Here is a 17,563-nt window from a genome sequence, read left to right as displayed (position 1 = left end):
AAATGGTTTTTAGATGTCCAAGGCACACACAAAGTACACACTTCACACTTCCTATCTGCACTGCTTTCATCTTGGTTATTGACTTGTGATTTTTTTCTGTTTGTTTGTTTCTGGGTAATAGATATATAAGGAATTCAATTAATCATTATTATTCAAGGTTGAGACACAGGCAATAATTTGCCTTCTGGCTTTTCCAGGGACTTTCTGTTATCTTGAATGGAGAAGGTTGTTCTTGTGAATCACTGTAGCTTATATCAAATTTTACAAGTCAGAGATGGACAATCCTTCATAAAGAGAACATAGTCAAAAGTAATCCACAGATACTTCTTTCTCTCCAGAGTGCTTTTAGTGAGAAGTTATGTAACTATAAGGCATAACTTCCATCATTCCTTGCCATTTCAAACACTATGCACCATTGTGAAACATCATTTTAACTATACAAAAAGAAAGATTACCTTATGGCTATACTGTTTGTTGAGAAGGTTCTCTCTTGAGACTTACTTGTGGGAAAGCTTTATTTTTTTTTCCCTAGCCAGTAAGAAGTTGGATTTTTTTTTTTTTCTATCAGAAGACGTGCAGTTCAGAACAAGTTGGGAATGAAAAGACTGCTATTCCTCAGGAATGAAGAGAAATTGTGTGAATTACTAGGAATCAAATAACTTACATGACAAAGATTTCATTTTAGCACTGGTTTTATCATTTTGGATATTTCAAACTAATCCCATTTTGTTCACTATTACTAAATCAATCTCAGAAGATGCTTTGTATGAATTTAAAAGGCTATCTCTGTTAATGTTGCATCTGAAATTTGTACGAGAGTCTTAGTCTGAGTGAGCAAGTAACATTAACTTCCCTTTCTCAGAAGGAAAATGGCACCGGAGGACTCCCAAGGAAGCAGTGGTGGGAAGACATACTTTGAGAATTCATGGTCAGATCTTAGTACAATTTTTTTTTTTCTCCCCCCACCTCTTTTTTGATCATAAGATTTTTCCTGAGAGCACTACTACCGTGGAATAGAACATGTTTCCTTCACTGCTTACTAACTTTCTTAATTTTATTTTTCTGGGTTTAGTATCTTTTCAACTACACACTTCTCTTCAAAAATTTCTTCATTTTCTCCCTCACCCTCATCTTCTACCTTACTGGGATCAGAAAAAGGAAGAGATGAAGAAAAGTATATTGAGAAACATAGGAATGTCACATTTGCAAAGATGAAAATAAACAACAGAGCAAATCTGTGTTTACAAATAACTTTGTCCTTACTGATACTATTTTCCATTATTTCTTAATACTACCAGGTTAATTAATTACTTGGGTACACTCTGGATTTCTGGTTTGTATGTTTATTTCCAAAGATTCTTCTGTGATATGAAGGAGTGATGTAGCACACAATTAACTCAAGTTTCTCTGTGCAGGCATCACCACAGTATTGACCATGACAACTTTGAGTACCATTGCAAGAAAGTCATTGCCCCGTGTCTCCTATGTCACCGCCATGGATTTGTTTGTGACTGTCTGCTTTCTATTTGTATTTGCTGCTCTGATGGAGTATGCCACCCTCAACTACTACTCAAGTTGCAGGAAACCAAACTGTACTAAGAAGAAAAAGTCGGTAAGATGGAAGCATTTAAATTTCTTTTCATGTGCAGTTCAGAGAGCAGATAATCATTCAATGGTAGCCTGTAATCCCGTGGCACTTCACTCCTCCAAGATTTTCCCAGTGGTGTGATCTGCCCTGAAAGCTGATGGAAAAGTCACCTGCAGTAGCAGTAGGAGCAGTTACATGCCTGCTGAGTGGGGTCTGTTCCTAACAGAAGCAGCCTGCTCTCCATGGAGCAGCAACCCTGCCTACACATCCTTTGTCCTCCAGTTACTGTGCTGGTAGTTGGTAAAGTCTCCCACTGAAACAGATTGCATAGCTTGTTATAGAAATAAATGCACATCAATGTATATTCAAATGCATTGCTATTTCATGGCTTAACAGGTCTAGAAATATTTATGAGCAGAATTTCATTGTCTCTGCTGGGAACCAGCATTTGGTTTAAGCCCTGTGCACAATGGTGCAGGTTCCCAAGGACAAAAATGGAGGTCACTTTAAAAGGTTTTAGGCATGGCTAAAAAACAACTTCTAAGTGTAACACCTAGAAAAACATAGAAGCTATCTATTTGGAATCAACTAAAACAATCATGCAGGAAGAAATGTCTTGTTTACTTCATAACTGACTATGGGAATGAAAGGGGGAAGTTTAATAGTGAAAAAAAAATCTCAGTGTAAACATATGGAATGGGGGTTGACCACTAAAGATCAAGTGACAAATATTATTTGTTCATGATCAGTAGTTGAACATGTTGGATACCATTGTGTGTAATGGAGGAAATAAGGACATCTGAAATCAGAAATCAAAGCCAAATAGGAAAAATGTGAAGAAGTAAATTGAGGAGAGAGAAGCCTAAATTTAGGGAATAATAGGTCATGATGTAAAAAGGGATTGAATGAAGAGCTATAGAAAATGATTGAATGAAGAACTAATGAAGGAAAAGCTGAAACAAATATGGGATTAGAGAAAGTCTAGAAAGCCACAGACATAGTCAATGACAACTCCATTAAACCTAAAATAGCTTCTTGCAAAATGCATTGCTCACAAAAGCAAAAGATTGTTACCAAAAGAAAAGTTTGAGACCAAAATGAACTTGCTAGTGATCAAACTAAGATTGCCATCCTATAGAAAGACTGAATTAAAAAGTCATGAGTATCTTTGTTGGTAGGATGTAATTCCAGACATATGAATGAAGACCTGAGAAAGAATGCAACATTGACGGGATTTAAATCAACACCAGAAAAAATGCTCAATTACCTATTGTTCAATCAATCAATAAATTTAATGGATTGAATAAAGATTTTAAGTTTCTGAAAACCAGATGTGCATTCTGTTGAACTTTCATGCCATTTTCAAGTGTACAGAATATTATGCTGAATATATAGAACACACTGCATGGAGTGTTTTATGCATTTAAGGGCTTGGTCCAAGGAATACTATTGAATTTAGATGCATGTGAAGCACTAAGTATGTTTTCTTCTGAGTAATTCTTTTGTTATCTTTATTTAAGCTACCTGATGTAAGTTTTGGTCATGTAATGGTAAGTAAGTTACTTTATTCAGTGAGAGAATTGGGGGCACGAATAGATGGTTGACATTTACTTGCACTAATTCCTGAGAGAGCTCTATTGCTATGTTATGCTTTACCCTGACTTCACTGAAAATATTGGTTTGCTTTTTTGTTAAAAGGTCAGTTTGTTTTCAGCTGTGGCAGAGGAACATAGCTGCCTCTTTCTATAAGGACTTATCAAGTGATATGAGAGGGAGAAGGGTCAAGTATAGAATATTATGTGTTATTTTTACCTCAGAAATTTTGTTTGTCTGCTTTATATAATACAGAAGATTCTCACTACATTTTATCAGAAATTAATAAGCACAAGTTATGTCATAAGCTTCTATGGAGTTTTAACTAAGTATTACAGAAGAAAATAAAGTTCATTTATGCATATGCAAAACCTTTAATAAGCTTTCAGGTGAATTTTCAAATAATTTAGGCACACAAGCTGAACACAGGTAGTTGTACTCTATCTACAAATGGAATATGTGCAGCAGCAATAAAGTTGGAAGAGAGCACAAAATTGTGTCTCTAAGTTGCATGAATACCTGCTATAGTATATGCAAATATAAAGCATTCAGAAAGCCTGAAGCCAGTTAACCAGCTGGTTGAATGGTCTGCCATCAGATAAGAACAGAGCCAGAACTAAAACACTGGGGTTTGCATTTCTTAGGTTGGATATGATGAAGTTTCTCATTTACAGCTGCCAGATCTATGTTATTAACCTATCATTTTACAAATAATAATATACACTTTTTTTTTAAAACATGAGCTCTCTGATGTATTTTAAGACCTCATATAACTTAGAAAGTCTGCTCATTGGCAATTAGTGGTTTACAGCAAGCATCACATCTATCCACTTTCTACTGCTGTCACTCCCTGGACAGACTTTTCTGGAAGATGAAGTTAACAGAGCATGTTGAATGGGTACCAGCACTTTCCTTTTTCCAATTAAAAGCTATAGGGAAAGATAATTAAAATGACATTAGGGTTTAAAAACCTTTATCTAGAACTAGTCATTCTGATGTGCTTGGAAAGCATCTGCAGCATTTTCAAGTTTTTTACTCACTCTTTTCAAGTCTTTTACTCACTGTTTTTTTTCACCTTAAGTTACTGAGCACCTTTGTCTATACTGAGGACCTTTGTCTGTACAAAGAAACCTTCAAATTAGAGCTTAAATAAGCAATGTCTCTGGCTCTCAAGATATCATTTTGTCTTTTCAGCTTTGTAGTGATAACACTTAAAAAGTGAAATTATTAATCGTAGTAAATCCATGTTCAGGTAATCCCAAGCCTTTTCCTCCTAGAAAACACACATATACCTTGTCAGAAACAATATTATTAAGCATGTTTAACACTGCACCTAAACTGCTTTCTCCAAGGCCCTGGAGAAGTGCCTTGCCCTGGCAGACCTCCTGGGTAGGACTGGAATTGGCCCATGGTGTGTGCACTTCTCTCCTCCCAACCCCAGCTCAGCTGGACACATCAAACATGGGGGGACCATCCACCTTCCCCTCATATCTTGTCACTTCAGGATACCTCCTACGTGACAGAGATTAAAACAACCAGATGAATCTCTCTGAATTATTAGGGCAATTATTTTATCTTCTGTCCTGAGCAGATAGTTGATATAACAAAACAACAACAAAACACCTCAGAGATGAGGAAGTTTTCCTTTGCAGAGCATTTTTGTCATCGCTCACCAAAACCTCTCTGAGCCTTTATTTTTTTTTAACATAAATATTTTAGACAGGCATGGAAAATTTCAGTCCCTGAGTTGGAAATGTTCATAAAGACCTGCAGTAAATACACTATATATGACACAGTGGTATAGCAGAACTCCGTCTATACTCTAGTCATAGTCTTTTCTTTCCATAGTACTAGAGTAAAAAAAGATTGCTTGTACAATAATCTTGACCTTATTCACATGGCAACACATTGTGAGGCTCTGAAACAAGCCACACAAAACTTTACAAAGGAGAGAGAAGACCAAAGGGTGTAATTTCTGTCATCTAATCACAGAATCACAGAATAATGAGGTTGGAAGAGACCTCTAAGATCAAGTCCAACCTATGCCCTTACACCTCAACTAGACTGTAGCACCAAGTGCCATATCCAGTCTTGTTTTAAACACATCCAGAGATGGTGGTTCTACCACCTCCCTGGGAAGAGCATTCCAGTACTTTATTATTCTTTTGGTGAAAAATTTCTTCCTACTATCCAACCTATACCTTCCCTGACATAGCTTAAGGCTGTGTCCTCTTGTTCTGTCAGTTGCTGCCCTGTGGAAGAGACCGACGCCCACCTGTCTACAACCTCCCTTCAGGAAGTTGTAGAGAGATCACCTCTAAGCCTCCTCTCCAGGCTAAACAGCCCCAGTTCCTTCAAACATTCCTCACAGGGCTTGTGTTCCAAGCCCCTCACCAGCCTTGTTGCCCTCCTCTGGACGCGCTCAAGCATTGAAACATCCTTCCCAAACTGAGGGGCCCAGAACTGGACACAGCACTCAAGGTGCAGCCTCACCAGTGCCGAGTACAGGGAGAGAATGACCTCCCTGCTCCTGCTGGCCACACAATTCCTAATGCCATTGGCCTACTTGGCCACCAAGGCACATTGCTGGATCATATTCAATCAGCTGTCGACCAGCACCCCCAGGTCCCTTTCCGTCTGAGCACTGTGCACTCACACTTTCCCCAGCTTGTAACATTGTAGGGGATTTTTGTGGCCAAAATGTAGAACTCTGCACTTGGACTTACTAAACTTAATGCTGTTGGACTCTGCCCATCCACCCAACCGATCTAAGTCTCTCTGCAGAGCCCTCCTTCCTTCCAATAGATCAACACAAGCTCCAGCTTAGTCGTCTGCAAATTTACTAATGAAGGACTTGATGCCCTCAGAGATAAAGTCATTCACAACAAATAGATTTGCAGTAATCTGCTTCTAAACTGCAATCTGCTTGCAGTTCACAGCAGAATGCACCTGAGACATTTTAGCATTTACTTATGATAAGATGAATTGTGTCCAGAAGTAATTGACTGGATTCCATAGGGCAGTGGTTCAGGTGCAGTTGTCTGTGTTGGCAGTGCCAGCATCCAAGTAGAGGGATGCCACATCAAGTTCTTAGCTCAGGGACCAGCATTTTTAATGAGACGGGTAATACTACAGCATGCCAAACTAAGAGATTTGTAGAAAGCAAATTAAATCAATATAAAAAAAGGAAACATTTCCACTGAGGCACATCAGTCTTATCACCAATGTTTTTCACATCCAGGAGGAAAGTTTTCAGATAGCCCCCAAGACCTTCAGCAGGAAATGTTGAGTACTTTGTACAGTATGGAAGCAAGAGCCCAGAGCATCCTCCTAAATGCAAGCAGCTGTGACCAGCTTGTTCCTGGCACAGCCAGCAAGTTCCTGCAGGCAAAGCCAAGGCTCGGCACAGTGCCAGGGAGAGGAGAGGCCTCAGGTAGATAAACCAAGCTGACAAGGCTGTGTCTGCTTTGGCAGGATGGGACAGACAGGCAGTCAAGCTGATGGGACCTTTTCTAGTGATGTCAGTGGAGGAGGTGACACTTGTGAAGATGGAATGGGTGGTTTAATGAGAGGGGAGACTTTTGTGAGAAGGCATCTTGCATGCCAAGGAAATGATGTGACAGAAAAGCTGACAAAGTGTAAACAGGCAGTACATTGAAGAAGGAAAGGTCTGGAAGCATGAATGCTGCTGTGAGGATGCATGACATCAAATTCCTATTTCTGAGCATGGTTAGTGTGATAAGCATGGAGGGGACATGCCTCAGGATGGCATTTTGAAGTCCTGTACTGAAATGATCACTATCTATTGCTGACCATATCTGTTCTTATAAATCATGGTGAAATTAAGAGGCAGTGAATGCACCTATGTGAAGTGGAGGACATTGTATAATTAAATGGAGAGGGGGGATAGCTTCCTTATTTTTGAGATTCCATCTTAAATGTAGTAGCTGCAAGTGTTTAAAACAACTTGCAAATTATATTCTGACAGGTAAGTGAATTCCTAGGTGTGAAAAAATGATTGCTTTCTGCTGAGATTATTAATTTTGATCTGCACCATCCAGGGAAACTCGTCAAACTGTTGCAATTTTTTTCTCTCCTCAGAATTATTCTGTACTTGATATGAGACCACCAACTACAGTCATCACACTGAACAATGCCATGTATTGGCAAGATTTTGAAGATGCGTGTGTCTATGAATGTCTGGATGGGAAAGACTGTCAGAGCTTTTTCTGTTGTTATGAAGAGTGTAAATCAGGCTCGTGGAGGAGAGGACGGATTCACATAGACATCTTAGAACTGGACTCTTACTCTAGGGTCTTTTTTCCTACATCCTTCCTGCTGTTTAACCTGGTCTACTGGGTTGGATACCTCTACCTTTAAATGTTGCCTGTAGCAGTGAAGACTGCTGCGTTTTCTCACTGCGGATGGATGGTGAAAGTGCAGAAAAAGTGAAGGACACGGTCAGCTTCATCTCCAATTAAAAAGACCACATTAACTTTTACCATCACAGAGCCTGATGAAGAATTTTAACATGTAATTTCTTGAAAAAGAAAAAAACAGAAGAATTCTCTCCTGCTATTCATTTTAAGAAAAAGATTCTTACGAAGTTCAGCTGAATTTGTAGTGTAAGCGATGTTTATGAATAATTATTGTATATTAAAATCTCTACTCTTGTCCCTTACCATAGGAGCTATTCACAATTCAGGCAAAGTTTAAATATGTAATTTTTCTTTTTCATTCTCATACTTTCTTCAAAATGCTGCCATATCCCTAAGGCTCAGAGAAATGTACACTGGCACTAGCAAATAAGCCAAAGCTGATGAAAACGTTCATTTATATTTAAATTTGCTTGATACCACAGGTTTTGGGAAACTGATGATCTCCTTGATGTGGAATAACCAGCAAGAGACACTAAGAAATGTCTGGTAGGATCCAAACATGGACATGACTTTCTGCAGAGGTCTGAGATTCATTGAATTAGCCACACATATTGGTTTTAACTTAGAGGTGAAAAGGCAGACAGAGAAGAAAGCTATAGTTTGGATAGAAATTAAACTTGCCTATCTGTGAGGCAGCTGTAGGTGTAACTTCTACAGTTTTTCAAGCTTTTAACTGTGTTTTTTATGACTCATTAAACAAAGGATGGTCATTGATTTCTAAAGTACTATACTTGAAGCAGGACAAGATTCCTCTTGTTTGTGTCATTGTAGCAGTTCACAGTGCATAGCCCATGAGTAAAAATTATAATGGCACCAGGATTAAGTGAATTTCCTTGGATTTCAATCTGCTAAAAAAAGTGTGCCCGTGCATTCTTATTTTTTCTCTCAAAGTTGTATTACAACATTGAAAATCATGTGTGCTAAAGGCCTTTTTTTGTTTCATAACATTAAACACTGCAGTATTTACTCACAGTAGTGGTTCCCTGTGCCTGAGCTAAAGACTGAACACTTGTGGCTTGAATAGTGCATTACAGGAACTCAATTGTGACACTTGGATTAAACGTGAAATAGCTGCCACATGTAGAAATAAGTTCTTTTCATTCTTTTCCAAAATTTCCAACTATAATTTACACTAAAAAACAATTTTTTATTTTTCAAGGTTTTGACTACTGAATTCTAAACTACCCATTTTTTCAAAATCTAGTTTTACAGTATTGAACTAAGTGATGTCTTTTACAGACTGTCTACATAATTGTTATTAAGCAAACAAAACACATCCAGAATTAAATAGTTATAGCTTTTCACTACCCTTTGCATGACAAATTGTTACAAAAGATTGAACTTAAAAGATAATTAAAACAACAATTCTATTTCTTTTCTCTTTTGGAGATAATTTTTTATGAACTCAGAAAATGTATCTCTTCCAGGCAGTATTTGATGAAAAAATGAATAGTGGATGTAACTTGAAATGAGTTCCTTTTTCCTCAAAAGGAAAACCCTGCAAACAAGCAAAAACTAATGCAACAGTAATTCTAAAGGAACAGAAATGCTGTCATGTTCTTTGAAACATCACTGTCTCTCATTGCTGTGCTGTGTTCTTCAACTAAGTTTTAATAGGGGGGGAAAAAAACAACTAAGCCAAAAGTTAATTTTAGTTTTTCAAAATCTTTCTTCTGTTTTTAATTTGTCTCAAATATTTGAAACAAAGTTGTGTTTAGGTCATGGAGGGGAATTACTTCTGTAAGGACTGACAAAATTCAAATTAGAAGCACAGAGAAGAAATATTTTGAGGCAGAATCAAAGCCTTATTTTTAGAAAACTCTGCTCAATCTGATGTCTTCTTAACCGATGATAACCTTCTGATTTCAAAATACATGTTGAAAATTTTGCTAACTCTAATTAGCAAATTAACTGCTCTGTAAACCTTTGTCCTGCACTTGGAGGTATGGACTTAATTTGAGGATGACAGTGATATTTTAAATAGTGCAAGAAGGTGATTAAATTTGAGTTGGATATCCTGATCTCTAATTATTAATTAGTCTACTCTAATAGTCACCTTCAGCCATATTTTGCAAGAATACTAGAACTATTCCAAGCTGAAATAAAATAATGGAAACCATTTTCCTTTAGGGGAGGTGATCCTGCAAACCCTCTGCACAATCAGTTGATTTTGGTGGTAGTATTGAGACAAATGATGCACAATCAGGTGCCTTCCACCATTAGATCTTGAACAGATAGAGTGAAGTTTATTTAACAATTCCATGCTGTGTGAATGTTCTGGGAAGTGGAACATTCCTGTGTTAGATGATGAGCATATGATTTTCTTGCACTTCTACTCATAGCTGCTCATGAGCCCTGCTGAAAGCAGATAATACCAACAGATCCTTCTTTGGAAGACTGATTCTGCTAAGTCCATTCATATTGCCAATTTTCTGACTATTTTCATAAACAGAAGATGGAAGCAAATAATTCCAATTTTTCCACTGTACTAAATCAAGAAAGAAGCTTCAGACACTACTGCCTTCTGCTCTTACAGCAAGAGCAGTGGACATATTCTACTGTGTAATTTATTCTACTCTGGCGTTATCAAAAATTGATTTTTATGCAAGGCAAGCAGCTGTAGGCTGGCAGGTTCCTGAATGCACTCCTCTGCTTGTTCCCAGTAACTTGGCTTACTCTCACTGCTTTACTGCTCTGTGCTTTGGCAGCCACTGAGAAACCTTAGAGATCAGGGAAGATAGGCTTTCTATGATCTGCATCATTCAAAATGCCATTGTAGTCTACATACATCTATGTTCTATATCCTTCTGTAGGAGTAAGACTACCCTCATTCACCTTCAGATATTCTTTTGCCTCTTTTGCAAATTGGCAAAAGTTAACATTTTCGTTTGCTGTCCTACGAGAAATATAAGAACTGTATTTTAGCATTCTAGAAGTCCTTATCTTATAATTTCATATTAGAGACTTGCATTTATTCAACTACTTCTTTTTTGTTATTTAGTATTTCTTTTTACCCTTCCAAGGACTGGAACAGAGGAAGGAAAAACCAAATGAGCAGTGAAATGAGCACATTTGGCTATGTAAAACCTCAAAACCAAGTATCTCCACATTACATTTCTTCCTTGTCAAAGTTGCAGAAGGGATTTTAAGGGTTTTTTGTTTCCCAGGAGGATTTAAAGTCAATCCTCTTATTCTCCCCTTCAATTAAAAGTTTTTGGGTATAATTTTCTTTATTAAGGGCAGCATTTTCAAGGCAACTAAGAATGTACAAATAATATTGGTCTGCTTAATTCAATCTTCTCCGTTTTCCTGGCTCTGATGCTTAGCATATTGACAGCTCCTTTTTTTACAGCCACTCTTCCAAAAATAAGGGTATAAAAACTTGTAGCCAGTTTTTGCTCTCTCAGTGTCCAGCAGTAATGTGGAACTGCATTGCCACACAATTTTAATATAACTTTCTAAACAAAAAGTAGAGGTGTAGTTTAAAACACCTTCAGGCATTTTGATAAGCTTCTCTTTCTCATGTTCTCCTTAATCAACTCTCAACTCTATATTGGTATATTGTGCATACCAATAGAAATGATAAAAATTACAAAAGCCAGAACTGTATTCACAGAGACAGTGATGAGTAGTGAAGCTAAAACAAGAAAAATAAATTATTTTTTATTGCTGTGCAGCTCTTATCTGTTGCAGTCCTCTTATTCAATTTAACCCACAGCTAATTCCAAATCATCCACCTGGAGGTTTGCACATTCATCAGCTGGAACAGCAGTGACACATGAGCCTTTAACTGATAGGAAATTATTTCTGGAACTGCAGGCACACTGCCAAATAACTCAGACAGATAGCTATCTTAAACACTTCTGCAGCTCTAATGTGTCTTGGTGTCTAGCATCTCACGTTATTTCATGAATTTATCACCATGAATTATCTCTTTACTAGGTCATTTCATGAAGGGAAGGCTGTTTACCTCCTTTTTATACAAAATTTCACCATATATACAATAAAGTTACTCTCCTACATGAGTGGATGCCAGGTAGCTCTGGAACTGCTGACTTTGTGGGAAGGGAGATTGAGTATTTTAAGACAGATTTCACTGAGTCACAGAATCAAATAGGTTAGAAAAGACCTTGGAAATCGTCAAGTCCAGCCTATGACCTAACACCACCTCATCAACTAAACCATAGCACTAAGTGCCATGAAAGCTGTCCATAACAAACTGTACTTTTTCCATTGGCTCCTCTTTCCTGGTTTCCATATAGTGCAGTAAGAAAAGGCAAGCCATATCTGATAATATTAGATGCCTATAGGCAGATGATTTTTTTTAAGGTATCTTCTTCTTCTTCTTCTTCTTCTTCTTCTTCTTCTTCTTCTTCTTCTTGCTTACAGTGAAATGCTTGTGCCTCTTACGTCAGTGCCTTTATCATTTGTTAATATGAAAGGATATTCCTTAACATATTTCTCATCTGAAAGTTAGAAAGTGGGACCAGTGACCTTCCTGGAGTTCTTCCTGAGCACCACGGTGTGAGATCAATATTCTAAATGTCTTCAACCTACAGACTGAGCATTTCTCTGCATTTTCTTTATTTTTTAAACAGTCTGTAGGTTTCTTATTTGCTGTATAAGAAAAGGCTGCAGTGGAACTTGAGTAGTTTAACAGAATCCTTCCTTCTTAACTCGACAGTTTCATTCCACCAAGAGACACAGAGCTTAAACTCAAGGCTCCTCCAGATCTCTTTCCAGAAGACTATTTAAAATAGACTATGATTGGGAATGTATTTCCACAGATGAAAGGTGAGGTTCTTTTTCCTTTAGAGGTTTTTTGGCTTTTTCTCTCAGTTAATTTTAGGTCTTGCCTCACTCCACAAGCATAAAATTAGCTCAACTTACACTTGCCTACTGAGAAAAAGCATAGTGTTATTAGTCTTATTCTATGCTTGTATGCCCACCACCTTTGTATGTTCATCACACTCTCTTCTTGAAGGGTTCTGGTATATATGTGAAAAAATGAAGGCCTTTCTTCCAGACTCAGTGGACTTAATATTATTACCTTTTTCCCTGGGATCTATGAGTTCTTTCCTCATAATTTAGGCCACTGGTTTAGATACTAAAACTAAAGCTATGTTCTATCTCTAAAGTGAAATTAAGTTTCAACAAAAAAAAAAAAATCTCAGCTTGAACTGAATTGCTTTGAGAAGTTAAACAGTAATTTTTTTTACAGTGAACATTTGGTGGATAATTTAAAGAGATATGATGGCCTACAACCCTGTCTAGCTAGGACTAAGTCCTGAACCAGGGATAAATATTGTTCTAACACTCTAGTTTACTTAGCAGCTGTTTCTTTAAATGACTTTGGATCGTAATTGACTTCAAGCACTTGGTTAGTTACTGCTGACATTCCTCAAGTGAGATATCCAATATCTGTGATGATGTATTGTTTTCTACAGACTTTACTTTCTTTTACTTTTCTTCTTTTGTCTTGGGTCGTCAAGCTGGTGTCTGTATGCATCTGGACTCCTCAAGGGTTTTCCTAAAAATATGTGAAATTAGAGAATAAAATTAATTATGAAATTCAGTGCCTCAGAGCTGGACACCTGAGAATTCTCTTCTTTCTACCAAAACATTCATTTTGGTCTTCTAATCATTTGCTATTTATAAAGGACAAGCAGAAGATGTGGTTGTGTTTATTCATATGTCTAGGGGAAAGCTTTCTCAAGGACTGAACCAGGCAAAGCAGGCACTGCTATACAGCCAGTAACTTGCTGGGTATTCTTTTATCTAGGTAAGGAATGGCTCTAGTCACAGGAGATACAACAGCCTCTGGTGCCATTGGAGCACCCAATAACTTGACTTGGAGGCCTAAGCCAGCCTATGGAGCTTCTTATAGGGGAATGCAGGTTTTATTAGTGTTTAATACAGCCCTTAATACTCTTGTAATGTCTCTATAACTTCTTTCAGCAGTGCTTGTGAGACAGGAAGCTGTACTGACACAATGTATTCTAAAATACAAAGAATGAAATATCCACAATGAAGCTGGTGATGGCTTGTTACTGAGACGGTATTAGGATTATAAAATTTAAAAAAAAACAGACCTACTAGGTCTGAGTCAAAAATTTCTACATTAATTAAGACCATTGACCAGAAGAGGGATTTAAGTTCAAATCAGCAGTCAGGAAGCTCATTGGATGATGTTCGGTAAGAGTTGATTATCCATTGTTTGGATTCAAAACTTGTGGAGTGTAGATTTGTAACTTAAGTACTTAATGTGAGATTTGTGATTTACATACTTAAAGTGAGGCAGGTAAATGCTAAATTTTCTAAATTGCACATTAATATAAAATGGATGAAGAGAACAATATTGATGACATATATTTTAAAAACTACTGACAAATGTAAAATAGAGCATGCTACAGAGTCCATTCCATGCTTACAGAGCTCATGGGATCCTTAAAATGAAAGCAACTGTGGAACTCATGGAAAGCTGGTAAAATAATTGCATTTGACAGTATTACACAGGCAGCCCAGGGAAGTACAGCACTGCCAGAAAGAGTGCTGCAAAGGAGAAAAAAAAAAAACAGAATAAGCTCCCACAAAACACTTCCTCTGAACAACAGTGGGAACTCTGGTGCAGAGATTACAGTATCACACTCCCTTATTCTCTTTTGCAGTCATTCAGGAGTCCTGTGACTTTTTTTGTCATCCACGATCACTTGCAGTACCAACCTTAAGTCCTGGACCAACCTGCTGCTACCACAAGCCATCACCAAACCCCCACATAATCCTGGTCTAAACTCTCTGTATACTGCTCTCATAGTATTTTTTTCCACCATGACAACACATGAATTTTTTTTTTTTTTAAGTGAGTGTAATTTTAGTAATCAAATAAATACTGCCAACTATGTGCCAAATTGAATTTTCTTATAGAACACAGACAAAATTTTAGATTTCTAATTATCTTTCCTTCCTAAGTTTTTGTTAGGGGTGTGTGATTTCGTTGCTAGCAGTGCAGCTTGTGATGTCATAGTGAAATGAAAGTACAATTATGTGCCCAATGTGCCTTGAATAATACAGGTAGCACTAGTACCAGTATGTCATTCTAAGTTAGATAGCCATCCCAGTGATTCCCCCAGACTGACCTAATCAGAAAAGTCAAACACCCATGTGCTTCATCTCCTCAAGTTCTCAGACAATGACTTTCCCTTCTGGATCACATCCATTCCAGTTTACTTTGTGTTAAGGAGTAGGGCTGTGCGTCTAGAATAATATTTATATTCGTATTTTGATCCCAGCATTTGTATTTCTGGATACAAATAAATACACATTATCAGAAAATGCAAGTATGGCGTGCATGTTTGGTGGTTGTATTTTTCTTATGGAATTTGAGAGCTTGACAAAATAGAAATAGATTTCTGAAAATTTGCTTGAGAGAAATGCCATGGTGTGTTACCTTTCTAATAGGGTGTAGGGTGTCCTTGAAAGTAATTTCAAATGAGTCTTTAAAAAATATTTTCAACAGTGAGCATGAGCTGACAAAATTGCAAAAAATATTTGAGACTTCAGTTTATCCATGGGACTAATTTAAACTGGGGAGAATATGCTACAAAATTCAAAGAGAAATCAAGAAATAGGCTGTGTCTTTTTCATAAACTGCTTGAATGTGAAGACTCTGCAATTTTAAAATTGTGATCAAATTTGGCTTCAAAACTTTCTCAATCCCAGTGTTTTCAATACTCAGTGAAATCTACTGGTAAAACTGTACTCTGTGTTTTTACAAGACTTATTTTTCAGCAGCCACGTATTGTTAAGAAAGGCTGTCTTCTTGATTTATGCTCTTTGAATGTAATTTAATTCCCGCCTCTGTACGTTCATGACCACGGAATTGTCAGTCTCAACGCACTCCAACTGTGAAATGCCTACTTCATTTTAGGATTCCACTCCATAGTAACACTGGAGCTGACAGCTGGGCCACAGAGAATGCATAAGATAATGCACAAATTTCCCAGATCTCTCATGATCCCACAGATTTCCCTATCTGAGCTTGTTATATTTATACTTTCTGTATGTTCCTAGCGCTAAGGCATGTTTTTCCAAAGGACATTTTATTTCACAAAAACCAATTACACCCAGAGTATTTAATTAAACTTTCCCTAAGAAATCTTTTTTTTCTTGTTTTCACTTATTAGTTTGACATGCAATTCATGCTTTATCCCCATTTGTGTTCTAATACAAGAAATAGATACTTACCTGACCTGTCTACTGAAAAATAAACATAGATTCTGTACTTCCCCAACAGCATCTGACCCTTGTTACTACAGTCAGTAAAATGCAGTAACCAGGTAGATGTGGTTATGCCTCACTCCCCTGGACAGCTAGCAAGGATAATTGTTGCCATGACTATTTTCTGTACATTAGTTGTTACCTCTTGCCATTGTCCCAGTGTGAACACAATGCCAGCTCTTCTCCCTTCCAGAACTTAACCTGCAGCACCAGCTATATTCTTGCAATTATCCAGGGAGCCTGAATGTGAGCTGAGCACATTGGCCATTCCAGAGGTTTAAGGTGCTCATCCTGCCAAATTCTGGAGGCTCTGACACATCTCTCAATTTAATAACGTTTCCTGCAGTAGGCTCGAGCGTGCAATAGAGTATGATGATGAATCGTGCCAATAAGTTCTGCCTTTTTATGTCACCCTCTGTCTCACCACCACAAATCTAGTTAAGAACTGAATTACTGCTTGGCAGTTTTAGCTAAAGTAAACTCCGTTTGTGAAACGGAAAGTGAGCAAAGCTGAACATCAGGGAGCTATCCAGAATATAAGGAATAAACGGAATAGACATTTTCCTACTGACTGATATTAGAAGACCACTGTCACTTAATAGCCATAGTAAAACAACTCACATTTTAAAAGTTGGTTTATAAATGGAAAGCACCTGTGTTAGCAACGCAAAATAATTGGTACATGCTGAAGTTTCACATGCAGCAATATGTGCCAGGTTTGGGGTTTTTTTTAATTGATTTGCAGGTTTGTTTGTTTGGGGTTTTTTTAATAACTTATATTCTTACATTTTTTTTTTTAATAACTTATAACTTATATTCTAGAATGCAACAGAACTGGCCTTAAAAGAAAGAATTTTTCATCTAAGGATATTCTGGGCCAACAGGAGGTTCTTTAGCCCATCCTCTAATCTTGAGCCAGCAGTGCACACCATAAACATTTTTATATACCTTAACGGCTTTAGATTCTAGGTTGTGTGTATATTTACAGAGAAAGTCTTAGTCTAACAGTGTCATGGATCATAGCAGAGCCAAAAAGATTCTCATTGATAAGGTGCAGTCTCCTGGTGCCTCGCTGTTGTCAGGTAGAAGTAAACATGCACCAAATGACAAAAATAAGGCAAAGAAAAAAAACCCCAAACTTTCACTCGTCCTAGGTAAACAAAGACGTCCTTGTATCCAGTGTGGGATCTTTTACCTGTAACATCCATTTTTTCCCTCTGCACATAAGCAGCACTTCTTGGCTCAGATAGGTGAGCATTGCTGTTAGGTAACCTCACAGCAGCGAGGGCACTGGTACCATGGTCCTGCATGTGCAATGACCAGGAGGGAAAACAGCACGGAGTCCTGGACAGCTCAGTGTCTTGGTCATCTGAAATGCATGAAAGGGACCGTAAAACACACAGGAGTGGAGGCTGTGACAGTTCATCCAAAAGGAATCCACGCTTAAAGCAATCATGAATACGTTAATGAAGGATTAGATTTTATCAGAAAATAGTAGATTTTAATGCATTTAACTGTAGGTCAAGACACCAAAGAACCCATTAAAAATTGAATCTAAAAAGTTCATGTTCAGCCAAAACCTTACTCCCTCTCAAACCACAAAGAAGTGATTCTATTTCCAATATTTTTTACTATGAAATATTCTTGTTTTAAAGACACTCATGTA

At 37.5% G+C, this 17,563-nt stretch overlaps 1 protein-coding gene across 1 annotated transcript in view; it reads left to right on the top strand.

Moving 5' to 3' along the window:
* Positions 1 to 15,484, top strand: part of GABRG3 (gamma-aminobutyric acid type A receptor subunit gamma3) — a 300,729-nt gene extending 285,245 nt beyond the window's left edge. Inside the window, exons 8-9 of the mRNA XM_059839444.1 lie at positions 1,416 to 1,612; positions 7,283 to 15,484. Of these exons, the coding sequence (XP_059695427.1) occupies positions 1,416 to 1,612; positions 7,283 to 7,561 (476 nt within the window). The 3' untranslated portion in view covers positions 7,562 to 15,484. The remainder of the gene's footprint in view (positions 1 to 1,415; positions 1,613 to 7,282) is intronic.
* Positions 15,485 to 17,563: the final 2,079 nt, after the last annotated feature.

Source organism: Haemorhous mexicanus, chromosome 2 (genome assembly GCF_027477595.1).
Source record: "Haemorhous mexicanus isolate bHaeMex1 chromosome 2, bHaeMex1.pri, whole genome shotgun sequence".
Classification (NCBI taxonomy): domain Eukaryota; kingdom Metazoa; phylum Chordata; class Aves; order Passeriformes; family Fringillidae; genus Haemorhous; species Haemorhous mexicanus.
The sequence above is the reverse complement of the archived record's forward strand: the minus strand, read 5'-3'. Positions and strand labels throughout refer to the sequence as shown.